Source organism: Girardinichthys multiradiatus, chromosome 21 (genome assembly GCF_021462225.1).
Source record: "Girardinichthys multiradiatus isolate DD_20200921_A chromosome 21, DD_fGirMul_XY1, whole genome shotgun sequence".
Taxonomy (NCBI): domain Eukaryota; kingdom Metazoa; phylum Chordata; class Actinopteri; order Cyprinodontiformes; family Goodeidae; genus Girardinichthys; species Girardinichthys multiradiatus.
The window spans coordinates 38,764,084-38,786,024 of record NC_061813.1 but is presented as its reverse complement, the minus strand read 5'-3'; the positions used below and the strand labels follow the sequence as shown (position 1 = coordinate 38,786,024).

At 43.5% G+C, this 21,941-nt stretch overlaps 2 protein-coding genes across 3 annotated transcripts in view; both read right to left on the bottom strand.

Annotated features, from left to right (window-relative positions):
- Positions 1 to 1,904: 1,904 nt before the first annotated feature.
- On the bottom strand, positions 1,905 to 4,933 carry LOC124858171. Of its 2 annotated transcripts, none has more exons than XM_047350086.1 (4): positions 4,349 to 4,933; positions 4,046 to 4,131; positions 3,932 to 3,963; positions 1,905 to 3,800 (listed from the first exon to the last, which is right to left on the bottom strand). In XM_047350086.1, exons 1-4 carry the CDS (start codon positions 4,758 to 4,760, stop codon positions 3,605 to 3,607), a joined length of 726 nt encoding a protein of 241 aa, XP_047206042.1. In that variant the 5' UTR covers positions 4,761 to 4,933; the 3' UTR covers positions 1,905 to 3,604. The 2 variants fall into 2 exon arrangements, with proteins under 2 accessions (XP_047206042.1, XP_047206043.1); XM_047350087.1 differs by having other exon boundaries at positions 4,356 to 4,933.
- A 1,187-nt stretch (positions 4,934 to 6,120) lies between these two features.
- Positions 6,121 to 21,941, bottom strand: part of LOC124857898 — a 31,590-nt gene continuing 15,769 nt past the window's right edge. Inside the window, exons 10-17 of the mRNA XM_047349457.1 lie at positions 21,402 to 21,906; positions 21,107 to 21,233; positions 11,367 to 11,687; positions 11,027 to 11,293; positions 9,211 to 9,504; positions 8,447 to 8,541; positions 8,279 to 8,369; positions 6,121 to 8,088 (exon numbers count right to left, since the gene is read on the bottom strand). Coding sequence (XP_047205413.1) covers positions 7,991 to 8,088; positions 8,279 to 8,369; positions 8,447 to 8,541; positions 9,211 to 9,504; positions 11,027 to 11,293; positions 11,367 to 11,687; positions 21,107 to 21,233; positions 21,402 to 21,906 — 1,798 coding nt within the window. The 3' untranslated portion in view covers positions 6,121 to 7,990. The remainder of the gene's footprint in view (positions 8,089 to 8,278; positions 8,370 to 8,446; positions 8,542 to 9,210; positions 9,505 to 11,026; positions 11,294 to 11,366; positions 11,688 to 21,106; positions 21,234 to 21,401; positions 21,907 to 21,941) is intronic.

Sequence of the window (21,941 nt, the reverse complement as noted above, 5' to 3'; positions counted from 1 at the left end):
CCGTCCCCTGGGCCTCCTCCCGGTGGGACCTGCCTGGAACACCTCCCGAGGAAGGCGTCCAGGAGGCATCCGGTATAGATGCCCGGGCCACCTCAACTGGCTCCTCTTGATGTGGAGGAGCAGCGGCTCTACTCCGAGCCCCTCCTGGATGGCTGAGCTCCTCACCCTATCTCTAAGGGAGAGCCCGGCCACCCTACGGAGGAAGCTCATTTCAGCCGCTTGTATCCGGGATCTCGTTCTTTCAGTCATGACCCAAAGTTCATGGCCGTAGGTGAGGGTAGGAACGTAGACCGACCAGTAAATTGAGAGCTTCGCTTTTCGGCTCAGCTCTCTCTTTTCACTACAACGGACCGGCACAGCGCCCCCATTACTGTGGCAGCTGCACCGATCTGTCTGTCGATCTCCCGCTCCATTCTTCCCTCACTCGTGAACAAGACCCCGAGATACTTAAACTCCTCCACTTGAGGCAGGAACTCCCCTCCAACCTGAAGAAGACAAGCCACCCTTTTCCAGTCGAGAACCATGGCCTCGGACTTGGAGGAGCTGATCTTCATCCCACCCTTAAAACCGCCCCAGTGGATGCTGTAGGTCTTGGCTAGAGGGGGCCAGCAGGACCACGTCATCTGCAAAAAGAAGAGACCGGTTGGGAGTTTGCTCAACCGGTCCACATGTGTTTTGTGGACCTGGAGAAAGCATTCGACTGTGTCCCTTGTGATGCCCTGTGGGGGGTGCTCCAGGAGTATGGAATCGGGGGCCCTTTATTAGGGTCCATCCGGTCCCTGTACGAGCGGAGCAGGAGTTTGGCTCGCATTGCCAGCCTTGTAATAATCTAATATTAATATCTTCCTGATTTCCTGTTCTGTGTTCTCCAAGCAAACACAGCAGCTTCAATATTTATTAACCGCTGGAAATAAATATTCAGATTTACTGAAACAGCATCGTTTTTATTCCACTTAAACTTCCAGCCGTGCAAAAAAACCAACAAAAAAACAAAACAAAAAGGTGCTGGAGATGTTTGGAGGTTTTTATGTTAATTAACTGGATCTGGCAAGAACTGGATGGTCGATTAATTCTTATCTGAGCTGCAGCAAATTTCAGTGAGAGAAAAGATACAGTCTAAGAAAACCTGATTAGAATAATGAGTATTTTTCATCTATGGTTCAACAGAGGCTGACATGAAAAATGAAAACTAATGTCAGTGAGAAAATACAAAAGGCACAATAAAACGTGCGGTAAACAAGTTATGATACACAAGTCTGAGAAATTTTAAATGTCATTTTTTTATTTAAAGCCACAAATGAATTAAAATTCACTTTTTCTAAAGAAAAAAAAATTAAACTCCCCAATCTAAAGAATAGAGTCACAATATTTTAAATGTGCAACAAAACTGTTTTATTTTACATTAAGGCTGAGAAAGGAAACATTTTCACTGAAACTGGAGACTGAGGGTCAGTTTCAGCTACGCTGATCTCCATAAGAGACAAAAAGAGCTCCAGATACACTGCAAGAGTTATTAGTTTTAGTTAGTTAATTCTAATTGACATGAAGGCTTAAACACCAGTAATTCTACATCTTCATCCAGGATCGGTCAAAGAGACGATTATATTAAATCTATCATTAAAGTTTTGATGATTTTTCCTAAAGTTAAACCATCGCTGAATGCAGTGAATCCGACACTTTTATAAGAACTGGAGGAAATAATTCACCAAAAAGGAAAACATTAGGCGCTGCATCAGGAAACCTTTAAGGTTTCTGACAGAGATGAGTATTTAATACAAACACTTTATTTTATCTCAATCTAAGAGCATTTAAATCAGCCTTTAAATAAAACACACATGTAAATATGTGAAAATATCTGATAAATCAAAGCTTCAACAAATATCGATTAATAAGATAATAAATATCTGCTAATGAGAAAAAAGGTTTATTAACCTTAAGGTAAAATATGAAAATAGAAAATACAATAAAGGCTAAATAAATAAGGAATCATAAGGAGAAATAATTTAATATAAAATAAAGATGGAAAGGAATGAGAAATATATAATTATTAACAGATAATGTGGAAGTTTTACTCCTCTCAGTTAATAAAAGCATCAGCCTGCATACGTCTATCAGATCAATAAAGACGTTTAATATGAATGTGAGGAATCTGCATCTACAATAAAAAACAAAAAGCAAACAGCAACTTGGCAGCAGGAGATCCCTGAATATCAGCTGATTACAGTTACTTCAGATGTGTGTATTAAAGTCATCAAGAAAACTCACAGTGACATTTCTTAAAGTGCAAAAGTCAATCTGGTGCAAAAATAAAGTCAATCAGGTGCAAAAGTAAAGTGAATCTGGTGCAAAGGTAAAGTGAATCTGGTGCAAAAGTAAAGTGAATCTGGTGCAAAAATAAAGTGAATCAGGTGCAAAAGCAAAGTGAATCTGGTGCAAAAGTAAAGTGAATCTGGTGCAAAAGTGAAGTGAATCTGGTGCAAAAGTAAAGTGAATCTGGTGCAAAAATAAAGTGAATCTGGTGCAAAAATAAAGTGAATCTGGTGCAAAAATAAAGTGAATCAGGTGCAAAAATAAAGTGAATCTGGTGCAAAAATAAAGTGAATCAGGTGCAAAAGTAAAGTGAATCTGGTGCAAAAGTAAAGTGAATCTGGTGCAAAAATAAAGTGAATCAGGTGCAAAAGTAAAGTGAATCAGGTGCAAAAATAAAGTGAATCAGGTGCAAAAGTAAAGTGAATCAGGTGCAAAAGTAAAGTGAATCAGGTGCAAAAGTAAAGTGAATCAGGTGCAAAAGTAAAGTGAATCCGGTGCAAAAGTAAAGTGAATCAGGTGCAAAAGTAAAGTGAATCCGGTGCAAAAGTAAAGTGAATCAGGTGCCTTTACAGTGACTGCAGTGGAAAAAAACCCACTAATGAAGCCATGTAAACAACATTCATGGTCCTCTGAGAATATAAAATATTACGTCATTAGTAGAAACAAAAACATGGATTAAATGAGAATAATGTGGTTTGTAGGTCTGTTTAACTCCAGCTGTGGTGAGAAGTTTCCACCCCGTGATCCTGGACATCAATGCTATTTTATTTTGAGCTTTTATGGATTTATTTGGACAGTTGTTTTCCAGGTTGGAATGTTTTTTAGACTCAAGGACTAAACTGTGACTTTAATGTAGGGGTCAAAGTATAGACAGGCCCTCCATGGCAAATGGACTAAACATAAAATAGTGCTTTTCATACAGATAGACTCAAAGCGTTTTACACTACAGCCGTATTAGATACGCAGATAGGTAGGCAACTTAGGGTTAATTGCATTGCATAAGGGCACATAGGCAAGGCATGTTTAGGTAAACAATATGACTGACTGCAGCAGGAAGTCTCTCTTTGGCAGCATATAAAGAATTTGGACTGACCTATACTCTGAACAATAAGACCCTTCATTCAAAGCCACTCAGCGAGGAAGAAGCCATGACTCCAGAAGCAACATAAAAAGTCAGATTGCAGTTTAGAAATGCATTCAGGAACAAACACATCACTCTGTGGCAGCAGCTTGTGGAGGACACCGGAAGCCTGAGATAGATGTTGCCAGGAAAGCATTTAAAGCCTTTAACAATTTAATAGGTCCTCAAGCTGATTTGGTTTGCATTTGAAACCTGTACTACATCACTGGTGGCCTGTCCTGGGTACATCACCCAGTGAGTGCTGGGACAGGGTAGGTTTTCCTCCGGGTTCCCAGGGGGGTTGAGTGGGAACAGAAAGTAGGTGGTTGGAGGCTCAGTCATGGCCTCTCGTTCCGTTTTCCAGCAGCAACTGCACAGAAATGTAGAGCAAAACCCAAAAATACGTTTGTTATTTACCTTTCATCACAGCAGCTGAGGGATTACTGACTGAACCACAGAGAAAACATGAAGTCAGGTTTCCATCTGATCTGTTAGTCTTACCACAAAGGCTGACCGGGCGGTGGTCCTCTTTTCTGTCAAAAACACAACACAGTCACGACCAGAATATTCAAAGACAATGAACAGCGGGTAGTAAAAAGTACTGCGTTGACTCACCTCTATACACGTGCAATACACCAGAAGAATTATTAGTCCAATAATTAAAAGGAACCCAAACACTGCAGCAAGAATGATGAAGCCAACTGCAGGAAACAAACCAAGTGAGACAAACTGTCCCATAAATACAGTCTGCTCCCATCATGTCTTCCTTCTGCACTTTCTTTGGACAGTTGCAGGTTTTTATCACAGTGATGCTGCTTAACGCAGACTGAGTAATTTATAAGGATTTAATTTAAGGAGAAATAAACCAATCACAGCCACACCTGAGGTGATGATGATGATGAAGATGAAGATACTCACAGATTACCTTGTCGATGGTGGTGAACCACTCCCCACCTCCGTAAAACATTCTCCCTGCTGGGTTGTGTTGTTCCACCCGAACCGCAGACCCAGAACGGTAGACGCCCTGCTGGCATCGCAGCATAGAGCGCAACGTCAACACGACCGCCATACTGTGAGTGGCAAAATCTCCATGGAAACGAAAACAAATCTCCATAGAGACGAGATAAAATGACGGTGAGCTATTCCTACTGTGAAACTGAAAACCTGCTAATGCCTCACAGTGATGAATCAGACCACCCAGATGGACCTTAAACCACACGAACAGAACCGTCTTCCACAGCTTTTTACGTGCGTTTCCACAGTAGCGCCACTCACAACATGGCGGCAGCGGTGGAGCAGACACTACTGAACCATCGATGCTGTGCTTCATTTTCACTAGAAAGAAAACACATAAACCAGGAGGAAACAGCGCCCTCTACTGTGGACGTCATGAACGACTGAATGAATTCATTTGATCATAATTTTCTGCAGGTTGGGGAAACTGAGGCATCTGGACTTTACTGGTTGAGTTTTACAGGTCCTTCTCAAAATATTAGCATATTGTGATAAAGTTCATTATTTTCCATAATGTCATGATGAAAATTTAACATTCATATATTTTAGATTCATTGCACACTAACTGAAATATTTCAGGTCTTTTATTGTCTTAATACGGATGATTTTGGCATACAGCTCATGAAAACCCAAAATTCCTATCTCACAAAATTAGCATATCATTAAAAGGGTCTCTAAACGAGCTATGAACCTAATCATCTGAATCAACGAGTTAACTCTAAACACCTGCAAAAGATTCCTGAGGCCTTTAAAACTCCCAGCCTGGTTCATCACTCAAAACCCCAATCATGGGTAAGACTGCCGAAGGAGAAGGACCTGTACATGTGACAACAATCTTCTGTTTTCTACAAATGTCCGTCCGTCCATCCATCCTCTTCTCGCTCTACACAAATGACTGCACCTCAGCAGACCCATCTGAGTATCTCCTGAAGTTTGCAGATGGCACCACGGCCATTGGTCAGATCCAGAACATTGACATACTGACAGGAGTTGGATCGGCTGGTCCATTGGTGCGGTCAGAATCACTCAGAGCTAAACCTGCTCAAGACAGTGGAGATGACGTTGGATTTCCGGAGAACGCCCCAACCCTGCCTCCCCTCACCATCCACAACAGCACGGTGTCTGCTGTGGATCACTTCCGGTTCCTAGAAACCCTTTCTCAGAACCTGAGAGGTCCTCACAAGTAGACAGTGTTTGGAAGAAGGTCCAACAGAGACTGTACTTCCTGTGGCAACTGAAGAGGTACAGCCTCTCATAAGAGCTGCTGGTCATCTTCTACGCTGCCATCATGCAGTCTTTCCTGTTTGTCATGAAACAGATCCGGTCCAGACTGCACCAAACTGTCAGGTCTGCAGCGAGGAGAGAAGATCATCAGGGCTGACCTTCCCTCCATCCAGGACCTGTTCATGTCTAGGGTCAGGAAAAGGGTCGCTAACATCTCTGCAGACCCCACACATTCTGGACAGAAGCTGTTTAGACTTTACCTTCAGGTGGCGCTACAGAGCCCCGTAAAAAAAATCAGCGCCACAGAGACCGTCTCTGTCTCTCTAATGAACACCTTTCAGTTGTCAGATTTTCATAGTAACACATTCATGTTCACAAGTAGTTACGCTGTGAGCGTGTAGAACCAAGTCCAAAGGTTGCTTCATGCTGTACAAATAAACAGAACTGAACAGTTTGGTTTAGTATTGTATTTCTAAACAGACACATGACATCAACAGACAACTTCAAATGAGGCAACATCTGAGCAACACTTTCTATTCACAGTCTATGTCAATTAGAAAATTTGTTAAAAATATATTTTGTAGGGATACAAAACTCAGAGCAACATGCTCCTGATCCAGACTTTATCAGTGGTTTATTAGTGTTTATTCTACTACAGAGTTTTACAGAAATATGTTTCTATGCTTGCAGCTCAAAGGGCTTCAGATCTAAAGGCAAATTTAAAAAATAAACATGTCTCCAGATAGCAGAGGTTCATGAAGCCGCACTGCCACTTCCTTCAGATGCAAAGGAAGAGATTTAAAGCAGGAAGTCAGAACCCTGCAGCCTGAAGCAGAAAACAGGTTATTAACAGCACATTTCAGGATTTTACATTTTACAAAGATTTAACATTTAGACAGCCCATAATCTTCACCTGCTCAGATTTACAATGCATGATTGTAAATCATCTAAGACTTCATGGAGAACACTGAACACACTGCTGTCTAAAGGTGTGGGAAACAAATCAATATATCAGTGTTGGTGAAAATAATACAAGGATTAAACGACTTTATTGCTAGAATTATGGACGTACAAATGTTCTCATACAGATATGTGTCTTCATCTACGGTAGTAGAGTTTCTACATAACATCACAGTTTAACTGCAGCAGAAGTCCCAGATTATGGTGACTTGAAATGAGTGAAAAATCGACCAAAGTCCAAAGAAAACCTTCCGAAAAGGAAAAACCAGCCATGTCCGCCTTAAAAGATTAGGAGTGAACAAGGAGCATACATAGACGTACAGATTGTAGATGTATCTGCAGGGTGTTATGAACTCTGTTCAAATCCAATCTACAAATATGGATGGATGACTGACTGTAGTGTAGAAATGAAGCCCATTTACCATCACTGCTAGTTTTTTGCTCGTTCTACCAAAGTTGCCTTTTTGTGCTGAAGTTAAAGCCTCAGTACTTTTTTCTTTAAGGCAACTTCTTCTGTTCTGTAAAAAAAAACAACTTTTAAAACACCTGATTTAACCTGCTCAGGTAACACCAGCTCTATGTTAATGCTTAGAGCTAACTAGTGTTAATGCTGGGAGACATCCTGAGCCGTGGTCCTTATTCACACTCTATGCATGGTTTACAATTTAGCACCGATAACTCTGAGTCACAGAGGTAGAGCTGTTAGCACTGCTGCCATGCAGCAAGAAGGTATTGGGTTTAAATCCTGGACACCCTGGTCCGGTCACCATCAGAGGGCAACACAAAGATAAAAAGGACATAACACCAGGCAACCAGAAAACACATCTGAGAGCACTTCACAGCAGCCAGGTAGCCTAACATGCATGCAGTGTTTTTTTATGGGGGGAATAATCGCAAATACTGCAATAATTGCATCGTTTTCATCTAATTCCTCAACCTTAGCACGCACCAGTCGACAGTGGAAACCAAGAACTTCTTTTATTTTTTCTTTGCATAGAAAGGATTCCAGGCTCAGTGTTAAGCTGTGAGTTTTTCCTGACCGAGCCGTTGCAGATTGCACCTTTGTGCAATCTGTGCTTGGTATGCCTGACTCAGTTTTTCTGGGCTTTTTGGTCTCCTTCCTGTCCTCCTAACGACAGGAAAGCGACCCAGATTTTGTCTTCCCTCCACTGGCGGCCCGATTCTTTTAGAATTGTGGTTAAGATTGTGCTGCTAGTTTTTAAATGTATAAATGGTTACCACACAAGCTTTTACATCCACAAATCCCCAGTAGACCTCTAAGATCTAAAGACCTAAAGGTGTCAGACAATCAGGAAGCTTTTGCTGGTGTCGATTTCATTTTGGTGTGAAGCCAGAATGTGGTCAAAGTTCTCCTGGGTGATCTTCATTTTCACTTTCAGCTTTACCTTCAGCTTCAGCTTCAGCTTCAGCTTCAGCTTCTCTGGATGGAGCTGCAGAAACTGAAAGAAATTGTCCACAGATTTGCTGTAAACTTTGGTTAAAATGTCAGACTAAAGTTTGCTGCTTCTGCTCAGATTTGTTCAGGTTTCTCCGACCAGAACCGAACAGCAAGTTAAAGTCCAAACAAATGTTATTTCATGCTTTTTCACAAAGACTAGTAGAACCAACATGTGTTAGAAATAAACTCACTGTAACATGCTGATGTTTGTGTGTCCTGCATGGTGGTTGCAGCTGCTCCTCCTGATGGAAACAAATGCAGGGGTTCTGGTTCTTGTTGTCTCTGGACCCAACACATGAGGATCAGTACAGACAGCAGCACCAATAATCAGCAGGTGAAAAATGACTGTGTTGTCTCACCTGTTTATAGATCAGCAGGGAGACTATGAGCAACGCAGCTAAAACGATGACTGTCAGCACAGCTGAGACGGTTACTGCAACACTACTGGACCCTCCTGGAACACAAACAGATGATTATATGAAACTAACGTCCAGAACCTTTACAAACACAGCGTTTAAAACAGCTTCAGCTCCTCTGGGAAGGCTGTCTGCAGGGTTTTGACCATTGCTCCAGAAGCACGGTAGTGAGGTCAGACACTGATGTTGTAGGAGAAGGCCCGGCTCACAGTTTCTGTTGAAGTCCGGTTCTTCACTCCAAACATGCTCATCTATGTCAAAATGGACTTGCCAGGAGCACTGGATCCGGAACTGGAAGGGACGACACTGCTCCCACAGAAATTGTCCAAAATGTTCATTTCACTGGAGCGAAGGGGCCGAGTCCAACTTGGTACAGGTAAATCTCACTGAGACACAAGGTCTCACTTTCAGGCAGGATCTGTTTGACGTAGATAACTTGTTAGAGTAGAATTAATTCAACAAATGAACTGAAAATGGTGTTTATGGTGGAAAATAGTGTTGGTTTATCTCCATCAGAGATTAGGAGCTAATCAATAGGTCACTAGATGCAACAAATAAATAAAATGATGTTGGATTTATGATTTTCTTTGGCTCCTGTTTCAATCTGACATCGTGAAGACATTTTAGAAAACCAGGATGCTCCACTTCAACCTTTAAACCACTGAATGAGTTAATGGTTTATGTTAATAAAGAGCGTCTGATGGTACCGTTCTCTATCTTCAGCAGGATGTTGGTGATGAGTGTCCCCTCCTCATCGCTGAGCTCACAGGTATAAACTCCCTCCTGATTGGAGGATAAATCCTGTAACGTCAGGCTGCCAGACGCTGAAACATCCATCACATGTTTGCTCCACCTCTCTGAAGCTGTGAACGTGGAGCTGGTCTCCACCTGGTGGACGATGACCTGACTGTGGTTGAACCTCCAGGTGAGGGTGAAGTTGTGGAGGGAAGAGTTTGAAGCAGAGCAGGGGATGGTCGCAACACTGCTGGAAACGCTGGCAGCTGCAGTCAGACGGAACAAAAACACAGTGGAGCAAACAAATCAATCTGGACTCATTCAGAACCTCAGAACCTTTCCACAAACCAACACAAAGTAGTGCCTAACTGTACAGTGGGAGGGAAAGGAAACACGGTTTTCTACACTTTATACAAATAAAATCTGAAAAGTGTGGCATGCCTTTGTAAACCCTTTCAATGCAGTTCCAGCTGCAGGTCTTTCAGGGTACTCCTCCACCAGCTTTCTATGTTTACAGAGAAGAATTTCCCTCAAGCTCAGATTGGAGAAAAAGCATCTGTGAACATTTAATTTCATTCATTCATCTTCTATACCATTTATTCCATAGTGGGTCACGGAGGAGCTGGTGCCCATCTCCAGCAGTTGGATTTTGCTTGGACTTTGACTAGGCTGTTCTAACACATGAATATGCTTTTATGAATGTTTAGGGTCGTTCTCCTGCTGGAAGGTGGACCTCCACCCCGGTCTCAAGTCCCGGCCTCTAACACGCTTCCCTGTCTCTGCTGAAGAAAAGGATGCCCGCAGCATAATGCTGCCATCACCATGTTCCCCACAGTGGGGATGTCGTGTTCAAGATAATGTGGAGTGATAGTTTGCCACCAAGCAAAGACGTTCATCACAAAATTCAACTAACTTTAATGTTGAATTAGTAAATTGCACAAAGGTGGACCCTGTTTACCAATAAGGTAACTTCTGAAGATAATTGGTTCTGTGGATTTTATTTAGGAGTTGTAGTAACTTCTTCCATTCGGTCTGGATGAAGGCTAAGAAGTGTGTTTGCTTCAGTTAATTGTTCAACCATCATCTTCTTATTTGACTGACATTCTTTTATTTGTATCTCCAGAGACAGTTTAAATTGGTCATTAGGAGAAAATACTGTCCTGATAAATCTGATGTACAGAAAATGCTTCTAAAGAAAAACGTAAAACCAGGGTGTCACAACTATGCATTCACCTCGCCAACCAGGCCTAGTTGGAAGCACAGCATCATGTGTCGACTCAACTACATGCCGCATGACACCCAACCACCACCACCACCACCAGGGGTGAAATACAAGCCCTGACACAAGATCTTACTTTGAGAAGTTCTGCACCGGTTGCACACAGACACAGATAGTCATCAGTAAAGCCTTCGTTTTGTGCTTATTCAAAAAATCCAATCAACTGTTCCCTCGCGTACCGGAGCAGAGATAGGATGGAGGCAGACAAAGCAGGCAAGATGTCTATTTATTGCTGCAACACCCAGCACCAATGACACTGAAAGCCAAGAGAAGCCCAGCAGATCAGGGTGATCTCCTCCAGAACAAACCCGACACACAGAAAAAGAAAGAAACTTACTTCTGGGGCTCAAACTGAACCTGATGAATTGCAGGACAGTGCAGCTCTCCTCTACCAACCAATCTCTGTCTCTGCTTTAAATATAGATGGTTTTAGTCACGTTGAAGGGAAACTGCTCATCAGATGAAACAGAGCTGCATGTGGTCAGAAAAGTCTGATGACTTTTACTCACATAGTTTCCTGAACGCTGCTCTCTTCTTGCTCCTCCGAGTGCTGATGGTGCAGCTGTAGTTCAGGTCAGAACCACTGTCTGAAACCATCAGAGAGCTGCTGATGCTGTAAAGCTGCTCTTCAGTCTGCTGGACTGTGGTTCTGTTCTGCAGGGTGGTGTTGGATGGAGGGATGGTGGACCAGGTGAGTTCAGGTTCAGGGTAGATCCCCTCTGAGCTGCAGATGATCCTGTTTTCCACCTGAGAGATGCTGACTTTAGAGACTGGAGCTGCAAACACAGAAAAATCATTTAATGAGCACCAAAAACAAGCAAAGAACTTTGTTTCCTCTGCTGCTCATACCGTCCACTTTAAGGTTCACAAAGGTTTGCTTGTTCCCATGAACAGTGCTGGTGTAGCACTTGTATGATCCTTTATCCTGAACCTTGACCCCTCTCAGCAGCAGGGAGGCATTTCCTCTGGAGATCTGATCCCTAAACAGTGACGTCCTGCCTCTGAAGTTCTGGTCCTGGTGTCCCAGCTTGTCCTGGTTGTGATAAAATGAGTGGACATGAATTTCCCCTGTAGTTACGTAAAACCAGTGGAAGACATCATCACCGTAGCTGTGGAGGCTGCAGGGTAAGACGCAGCTCTCCAAGAAGACGCAGGAAACCTCTGTAACATCTGCCAAACAGAAACACACGGGACTCAGCGAGGGGGCGGGATTTGTTATAAGTCATATAGCTTTCTGTTCAGGGCGGCATGACCTGTGGGTGCATCAGGATGCCAAGACTAAACCTCCAAACAACAACAAAAGGTCTCAAAAAGAGTTTTCTAAGAAGAAAGGCTGGTCTTTTTAGTTTTAGAGGCATCTGTACACTACCTGGACATCTCCAGCTCAAAGTTATACATATTTATACTGACAATTAGATTCAAATCTTATTTCATTTCAATGCTTGCTTAGCGATAGAACCACTTTAGATTGAGAAAAGACAAAAAACCCAATCTCTAATTAAATATTCTACAGTGAGGAAAGCAGTTTGTGAAATCTATGTGAGAAATGGGGATTCTAAGTTTTCTTTAAAAATATTCTTGGACATTTTTAATTTCTTAATTTTTCTGATATGAGGTTTCTGCAGAATATGGCTTGGATGGGGGGCCCAGCCGAGGCCACAGTCATGCATGGACCGCCACTGGATGCAGCATCATGTTACATCTGTTTGCCTTTAGCTCTAATAAAAATAAACTACACTAAACTGTATCAGAGGAGATGTTAAAGCTCTGATCAAAGGTTTCCTCATGTCCAGGGGCGGATCTAGAAATAATCTGGAAAGCCCCTAAAGTCACACTCTTTATAGCGTCTATCGGGCCAGGGTCTAAACGGCCCACAGCGCAGTGGACCAAGAAACATGTTGGTTTACTTTCACTTTTATTTGAACTCATGAATGAGCCTGCGTTGCCCTGGGCAACACGGTTTTCTTTATAGGGCCACACCTGCTTCCCATTAAAGCATGTCAATAACAAGAAACAAACATACTGACCATCTGGACGGATGAGGAGTTCGGTAGAACCCAACTGCATTTATATTAGTGTAAACGTGTCAATTTAGCATTTTTATGTCGGATAAATAATTTTTTTTAATATTTTCCTATTAAACAAACATGCTTCATTTTATTAGATTAGTGTGCGATGAGGCATTATCTCTTTTTGCTTCCGCTCCATCCTGCTGGGATTATGTCAAGTTTCCAACTGTGGAGCCAAACTATAGTTTTATGGAGGTTCTTCCCGTCCCTGCAGACCCGACCAGTTCTAGTCTGGAAATCACTGGGAAACTGGTAGAATAACAGTTGGACCACAGGATAAAATCCTGAAGCAGAACTCAGGATCTTTCTCCACATTTATCTCTAGCAAAAAACACGCTTGACGTATCTGAACCGACAGAACCACGGTACCGTTACTCTTGGCAGCCTGAATCGGCAGCGGAACCGGCAATAAAACGCTCTGTGGTCTTTTAATCCAGAGTGATTCACTAATATTCTAGATTCTGGATCTTTAAAGCGTTTTATCATGATTTTTTTTTGTTTTTGTTCTAGGATCCAAGCAGATAATGTTCTGACGGGACCCACGGGATCCAAACCCACCTCCTCCATCTACAGCAGCCTCAGCGCTCAGTAAAGTCCCGGTCAACAGAAAGGTCCAACAGAACCTCATGCTGATTCCCTCTAATCCACCATCCTGCTTATTTTTATTTCAGATGTCCACTAAAAGGAGCTTCGTGGACGGAACCAGCGACTGCTGGGGGGAAAGACTGCGGTCAAATTAAATCCGACATCCAGCAGATTTTTTTTTTTGCGGACGCTGTCAAACACTACGTCAGTGCTTCCTTTCAAAATAAAACATGTATCTTGACTCGAGTTGGTTGATTTCATTCCTGCTGCTCAGTTTTCTAAAATATTTTTAATATCTGCCTGTGAAAATCGAGATGTAACATTTTTACTGTTGGGGCGACGGTGCTAGAGGTTTGTCCTATAACCGGTGGGTTGCCGGTTCGAATCCCCGCTCTGTCTGATCCGTTTTCATTTATAAAACCAGTAATAAAAACAAGACAAACTTAAAAAAAGAAAAAAAAACCATTCTTTCTTAATTTAATGGACGGAAACATTAGTTCTGGTAATAGAAACAGTCTGTCACAGCTGCTTACAAACAAAGCGCCAACCCAAATCAAACAACGTCGTCAACGGGCGCTAACTATTCTAAGTAAACTTAAACTTACAGTTATGAAGGATGAAGACTAGTGAACTGTCTTTTGGAGCAGAACAGATTTCAAGTAGAATATTTTTAGCAAGTTAACACCCCGTTCTGTTTCATTCCTTCCTGACTGCCAGTGGCAGTAAACTAAGTGGATATGTCTCCTCGCGCTTTCACACTCGTGGTAGCATGAGATGGACTCTACAACCCACACAAGTGGCTCAGGTAGTGCAGCTCATCCAGGATGGCACATCAATGCCAGCTGTGGCAAGAAGGTTTGCTGTGTCTGTCAGCGTAGTGTCCAGAGCCTGGAGGCTCTACCAGGAGACAGGCCAGTACACCAGGAGACGTGGAGGAGGACGTAGGAGGACAACAACCCAGCAGCAGGACCGCTACCTCCACCTTTGTGGAAGGAGGAACAGGAGGAGCACTGCCAGAGCCCTGCAAAATGACCTCCAGCAGGCCACAAATGTGCATGTGTCTGCACAAACGGTTAGAAACCGACTCCATGAGGATGGTACGAGGGCCCGACGTCCACAAATGGGGGTTGTGCTCACAGCCCAACATTGTGCACGACGCTTGGCATTTACCAGAGAACAACAGGATTGGTAAATTCACCACCGGCGTCCTGTGCTCTTCACAGATGAAAGCAGGTTCACCCTGAGCACATGTGACAGACGTGACAGAGTCTGGAGACACCATGGAGAGTGATCTGCTGCCTGCAACATCCTTCAGCATGACCGGTTTGGCAGTGGGTCAGTAATGGTGTGGGATGGCGGCCCTCCAAAGAAATGGGCCATGCGGTACAAACCAGTACAGGACCTCTGAAACATTAAATCACTCTTTGGTGTGGTTATGGCATGTAGTGGTGATTATGACCCCACACACAACCAAGCACACAGCTACTCCATGCACAAACTATGCAAAACACATTAATAAATAAATAACTTTTTAGTTATAATTTATCACACAAAAAACAAGAAATAAAACCAAATTCATCTAGAAAAATTCAGTTTGACCTGTCTATGTGCTTTCATGCTTCTTTAAGACTAAGGTGTCCTTCTCCCAAAAAACATTGATGATTTTTGCGTGATTTTGTTGTCAGTACATTCAACTTTGTACAGAACAAAGTATTCATTTGGACACACCTTCTCATTCAAAGAGTTGTCTTTATCTTCATGACTATGAATGCCAAGAGTGTGCAGAGCAGTAATGAAAGCAAAAGGTGGCTACTTTGAAGAACATAGAATATAAGACATATTTTCAGTTGTTTCACACTTTTTTGTTCAGTATATAATTCCACATGTGTTAATTCATAGTTTTGATGCCTTCAGTGTGAAGCTACAATATTCATAGTCATGAAAATAAAGACAACTCTTTGAATGAGAAGGTGTGTCCAAACTTTTGGTCTGTACTGTAACTAAATGACATGTAAGAGATATGATGTAAAAATGTACAGCCTATATAGATAACAAAATCTTAAGACTTTTTATGACTCTTTAAGACCAGGGAGAAACATATATGCAATCTCTTTTGAAAAAGTCAATGCCAAGCATCCTGCACGGTGTTGGGCTGTGAGCACAACCCCCATTTGTGGACGTCAGGCCCTCATACCATCCTCATGGAGTCAGTTTCTAACCGTTTGCCATAACCACACCAAAGAGTGATTTAATGTTTCAGAGGTCCTGTACTGGTTTGTACCGCATGGTCCATTTCTTTGGAGGGCCGCATGTCCCTCCAAAGAAATGCCACCCCACACCATTACTGACCCACTGCCAAACCGGTCATGCTGAAGGATCTTGCAGGCAGCAGATCGCTCTCCACGGTGTCTCCAGACTCTGTCACGTCTGTCACATGTGCTCAGTGTGAACCTGCTTTCATCTGTGAAGACCACAGGGTGCCAGTGGTGAATTTACCAATCCTGGTGTTCTCTGGTAAATGCCAAGCGTCCTGCACGGTGTTGGGCTGTGAGCACAACCCCCATTTGTGGAAGTCGGGCCCTCATACCATCCTCATGGAGTCAGTTTCTAACCATTTGTGCAGATACATGCACATTTGTGGCCTGCTGGAGGTCATTTATGCAGGGCTCTGGCAGTGCTCCTCCTGTTCCTCCTTGCACAAAGGTGGAGGTAGCGGTCCGGCTGCTGGGTTGTTGCCCTCCTATGGCCTCCTCCACGTCTCCTGGTATACTGGCCTGTCTCCTGGTAGCGCCTCCAGGCTCTGGACACTATGCTGACAGACACAGCAAACCTTCTTGCCACAGCTCACATTGATGTGCCATCCTGGATGAGCTGCACTACCTGAGCCACTTGTGTGGGTTGTAGAGTCCGTCTCATGCTACCACGAGTGTGAAAGCACCACCAACATTCAAAAGTGACCAAAACATCAGCCAGAAATCATCGGTACTGAGAAGTGGTCTGTGGTCCCCACCTGCAGAACCACTCCTTTATTGAGTGTCTTGCTAATCACCAAAGATTTCCCCCTGTTGTCTTTTCCATTTGAACAACATCATGTGAAATTGATTGTTAATCAGTGTTGTGGACAGTTTGATTTCACAGAAGTTTGATTTACTTGGAGTTATATTGTGTTGTTTAAGTGTCCCTTTATTTTTTTGAGCAGTATATACATATATATATACAGGTCCTTCTCAAAATATTAGCATATTGTGATAAAGTTCATTATTTTCCATAATGTCATGATGAAAATTTAACATTCATATATTTTAGATTCATTGCACACTAACTGAAATATTTCAGGTCTTTTTTTGTCTTAATACGGATGATTTTGGCAAACAGCTCATGAAAACCCAAAATTCCTATCTCACAAAATTAGCATATCATTAAAAGGGTCTCTAAACGAGCTATGAACCTAATCATCTGAATCAACGAGTTAACTCTAAACACCTGCAAAAGATTCCTGAGGCCTTTAAAACTCCCAGCCTGGTTCATCACTCAAATCCCCAATCATGGGTAAGACTGCCGACCTGACTGCTGTCCAGAAGGCCACTATTGACACCCTCAAGTAAGAGGGTAAGACACAGAAAGAAATTTCTGAACGAATAGGCTGTTCCCAGAGTGCTGTATCAAGGCACCTCAGTGGGAAGTCTGTGGGAAGGAAAAAGTGTGGCAGAAAACGCTGCACAATGAGAAGAGGTGACCGGACCCTGAGGAAGATTGTGGAGAAGGGCCAATTCCAGACCTTTGATGACCTGCGGAAGCAGTGGACTGAGTCTGGAGTAGAAACATCCAGAGCCACCGTGCACAGGCGTGTGCAGGAAATGGGCTACAGGTGCCGCATTCCCCAGGTCAAGCCACTTTTGAACCAGAAACAGCGGCAGAAGCGCCTGACCTGAGCTACAGAGAAGCAGCACTGGACTGTTGCTCAGTGGTCCAAAGTACTTTTTTTGGATGAAAGCAAATTCTGCATGTCATTCGGAAATCAAGGTGCCAGAGTCTGGAGGAAGTCTGGGGAGAAGGAAATGCCAAAATGCCAGAAGTCCAGTGTCAAGTACCCACAGTCAGTGATGGTCTGGAGTGCCGTGTCAGCTGCTGGTGTTGGTCCACTGTGTTTTATCAAGGGCAGGGTCAATGCAGCTAGCTATCAGGAGATTTTGGAGCACTTCATGCTTCCATCTGCTGAAAAGCTTTATGGAGATGAAGATTTCATTTTTCAGCACGACCTGGCACCTGCTCACAGTGCCAAAACCACTGGTAAATGGTTTACTGACCATGGTATCACTGTGCTCAATTGGCCTGCCAACTCTCCTGACCTGAACCCCATAGAGAATCTGTGGGATATTGTGAAGAGAACGTTGAGAGACTCAAGACCCAACACTCTGGATGAGCTAAAGGCCGCTATCGAAGTATCCTGGGCCTCCATAAGACCTCAGCAGTGCCACAGGCTGATTGCCTCCATGCCACGCCGCATTGAAGCAGTCATTTCTGCCAAAGGATTCCCGACCAAGTATTGAGTGCATATCTGTACATGATTATTTGAAGGTTGACGTTTTTTGTATTAAAAACACTTTTCTTTTATTGGTCGGATGAAATATGCTAATTTTGTGAGATAGGAATTTTGGGTTTTCATGAGCTGTATGCCACAATCATCCGTATTAAGACAATAAAAGACCTGAAATATTTCAGTTAGTGTGCAATGAATCTAAAATATATGAATGTTAAATTTTCATCATGACATTATGGAAAATAATGAACTTTATCACAATATGCTAATATTTTGAGAAGGACCTGTATATATATATATATATATATGTATATACACCACCAGAACATGACTACTGTGTGCAGGCAAGTATATCATAGATGTGATTAATGTTTGAGGGGTATAACTAATTGTCATATTTTGTGAGCATCATCTTCTAATTCTGCATATTTCTGATTACATCTTAGTGATGTGGCCCAACCAGACCTTTAAACTTGATGGATGAAAGAAGAATCACAAACATCTGCAGACCATCTGTGTGATGCTTCGCTCACCATCCAGAAAGACAAACCACAGGTCTCAGTTGCAGCATCCAATTCAAGTCTCTGACCTTGTGAGAGATTTAGCCACACCGCCCGAGACCTTCTGTTCAGAAAGACATCTGCCTCTTTGTTCTGTTGAAGAGGTTTTTCCAGGAACTGGTCACTCAGGTTGATCCTGCTGTCTCCATTGTAAATATTTGTACATATTTTTATTTTATGCCTTTTGTCTTGTAATCTTGATCTGTTTAAATATTAGTTTTTTCCACATTCTATTTAAAATGCTATTTGTAATTTTCTAAATAAACTGTGTTTAGAAATTTAAATGAAGTTGATGTATTGTTAGGTCAAATGGAAATAAAATACATTGGTGACAAAAACAATTTAGAAATTTATTAGAACAGCTTAAAACTTAAAGAAACTATCTGAACAAAACTTAATATTATTTCTTATATAGCACCTTATTTCAGTACCATTCTTTCTAAGATGGAAAACAGTCTGTCCATTCTCTGTACCCTCATGTCCTCCCTGATCAACTCCATCATCTCTGTCCCTCTTTCTTTTCTGACCCCTTCCTGCTGGTTCACTGTCTTCCTTCTCCATCTGGTTGACCACTGCTCCGCTTGGCCCTGGAGTGTCCTCAGGGATGGAGACAATTAGGACAGGAGGTGTTGTGGAAGACCTCTGTCCCAACACCTCATCCATAAGGACAAACCAGGTCCAAGTAGCAGCAGTGGGCTTTTCACTGACTCCCTCTCCTGACCCTGGATACTTACAATCCTAAAGTTAGATGGAATAAAAGAAGAGTTGACTAAACAGAGAAACCAATAAGACTTTTAGAAATATTTTTTATTTGTGTGACATGAGAACTTCTGAACAAACTTTATATTTATTTTTCATATTGTCCCACTTTTTTTTGGCCTGCAAGGGGCTGACCTTCCCCTGGTGGCCCATCTTCTCCAGAATTGTTCTAAACAAGCAAAAGGACAAAGGGAAAACCAAAAGAAGTATGTTAATCACTGGATGGATATTTATGAAAGTTAGAAAGATAGGAGTTATTGAAACTGGACAGAAACTGACTGTAAAGAATGTTGTTATTGTACCTCCAAGCCACGGTGGCTGAGTTTTTAGCTCCAGTAAAAAGGTGGTGATTCTCACCCCTGAGCTTAATAAATTGACCCGTCTGCTCCTTTGTCCCTAAACAATAAAAACAAAAAATCTTGTTTAATATCAGTGTAAAATAAGTCTTTTTTTAAATTTTACATTTGTCTTAATTTGCAGAACATATTAAAATATTTCTATGCAAATGCCTAAAACAAGCTCTTTCAAGCTTTTCACTTCTTTACTGAGATTTGCTTGCATTTGAAAATGCATTTCTCTTCAACTGTACCTGGAATCATGAATTATAATGCTAGCTGAATTATAAATATACTTTTAAAAACACATATAGCACATTTCTTCATCAAAAATGAATATTTCAAAGCTTATTTATTCTCAATCACACTCTCCAGCGATACGGTAGGATTACATAAAATCCTCCATTTATTCAGGTTAACTTTAATATCACCTGTAATGTTAAATCAATTTACATGAACAAATGACACAATACATTAAAATAATACTAACATAAACTGTTAGAAATCACTTGTGTTAACCGTTCACTGTGATGACTGGCAGCAGGAGCTCAGTGCCGATAGTCCGGTCAGATCTCTACCGGGTCTAGCTCGCCCCACCGCCGGTAGGACTGGTGAGGCAAGCCAGCAGTTACTACAGTGGGAGCGGAAAACTCCGAACACGTCGGAGCACGTTTGAAATTAAGCGATGTCTTGATAAATCAAGCAGATTTTTCACGTCTACACAGTTACTAAAAACATTGTAAAAGTTAATTTGTGTCACAGAAAGTGTAATTTTTCACAGTTTACTCACAGCTTTTGCCACTGTGGTCCGCCATGGCTGCCCCTGTTTGACCAAACCGCTTCGACCCGCAATGAATCATGGGAAAAGATGGGCCGCGAAGGATACTCACCACCCATCCTTCAAATTGGGCAAAAGAAGGACACATTTGTCGGCAGCATCTGACAGACCTTATGCGCCGCGCTGTGACGTAATCAGCCCACAAGTACGGACTTGGAAGGAGCCAGCCCCTGAATTGGGACACACCCTCGGCCTGCACATGGATCCTCCTCCTTCCTGTATATTGACCAATAGGAGAGGAGCTGGAGAGAAGAAGGCAGCCCTCCTCATTTGCATAATGAAGCAGAAATGCATAGGCAAAGAAAAAGAGAGACGAGGAAATGTAAAAAGAACAAAGGCATGTGTAAGGAAAAGGAAAAATAAAACATTTACATTTCTTGATGAAAACGCATGTGTAAGGAAAAGGAAAAACAAAATATATATATTTCTGCTTTTATTTTTAATTTTGTCAGGATTGGTCCTCCACACAGGGATTCCTCAACCGTGTTCCGGAGGCGGGGGGATGCGCCAGCGAAAGAATGCCGCAGCCCACGGAGGAAGAGGCCTCGGCTGGAGCGCCCATCTCGGCAGGAAGTGGACTCTTTGAGGGTCGAGGTGGAGCAGCTCAAGGCTCTACTCAAGGCCCCAGAACCCACGCCTGCCTTCCAAGCAGCAGCAGCTTGGGAATTGGGGGAGGACCTGGAGGATGATGGAATCTCTGTGAGGGCCTCCAATTCAGAGTTCCAGTCCCTCGAGGACCAGTGGGACACCTTCTCAGACCCTCGGGATCGGGAGGGGGATCCCCCGAGTATTGGAGGAAATAAAGGCTCAGGTAATTCCCTCTGGAGTTCAGTTGGCTCTGACCCAGGGGAGGAGCCATGGCCGCTACAGGCAATTATTTTGGCAGCCTTGGCCAAGGTCGACCTGGACGATGCACCCGTGGCCTGGCCAATGGGAAACCTATTTTTTCGCCGGACTCCGGCGGCCCCTCCGTTCGAGGGGCCACCGTCACCGGCCTTCTTGGAAGAGCTTCAGCGCTGCTGGAGGGATCCTAGAAGCGTGCATGCGCAATCCTGGGGATAATGGTTTGGACCGCATGCCCCCTGTGGATCACTGCATCGCATCACTGGTTCTTTCCCCAGATGAGGTGCTCAGGGAGAGACACTGCTGTCCAAGCGCCCGGTATCCGGTGACGGATGACTTTTTGTGCCGTGCCTACGACATTGCGGCTCGTATGGCACGTATTGGCAATTCCCTTTCTGTCCTCCTGTTGGCACAGTCCCAGATGCTGCAGCCGGGCATGGTGGGAGCAGCACTGGGCGACACAAATGACGCGGCCCTCCAGGCCTTTGGACTCATGTCCAGGGAACTCGGTCACCTTTTGTCCACTCTGGTGGTCACCCGACGCCAGGTCTGGTTGGCAACGGCCCCGATCTCGGATGACTGTAGGCAGAGCTTGCGGAGGCTGCCGGTGGTACCGGGCCAGCTCTTTGGACCAGAGGCCGAGAGCGCACTGGAGTGCCGTTGGCAGTCCAGCCAGGCCCCTGAAGCTTGGGGTGGTCGCAGCGGGGCCATGGGACCCCCTGCTCCGCAACCCAGGAGACGTGACGTGCGGGACCCGCAGCGTCAGTTTTGAACCGCCACTCCCGCACAGTTTGCGCAGCGAAGCTGTGGCAGGAGCTTGGCGGCAGCCCGGGGTGGAATGGGCACCACCTTGCGGGGTTCTGGCGGGTCCGGACAGGAGCCCCCCCTTCCATGG

Excerpts from the sequence above, each read along its gene's own strand:
- LOC124858171 (XM_047350086.1), bottom strand. The coding sequence starts at position 4,760 with ATGAAGCACAGCATCGATGGTTCAGTAGTGTCTGCTCCACCGCTGCCG. Across the intron at positions 4,132-4,348 it reads CACCATCGACAAGGTAATCT|TTGGCTTCATCATTCTTGCT; the intron begins GTGAGTATCTTC and ends TGTTTCCTGCAG. Across the intron at positions 3,964-4,045 it reads TGTATTGCACGTGTATAGAG|AAAAGAGGACCACCGCCCGG; the intron begins GTGAGTCAACGC and ends TGTTTTTGACAG.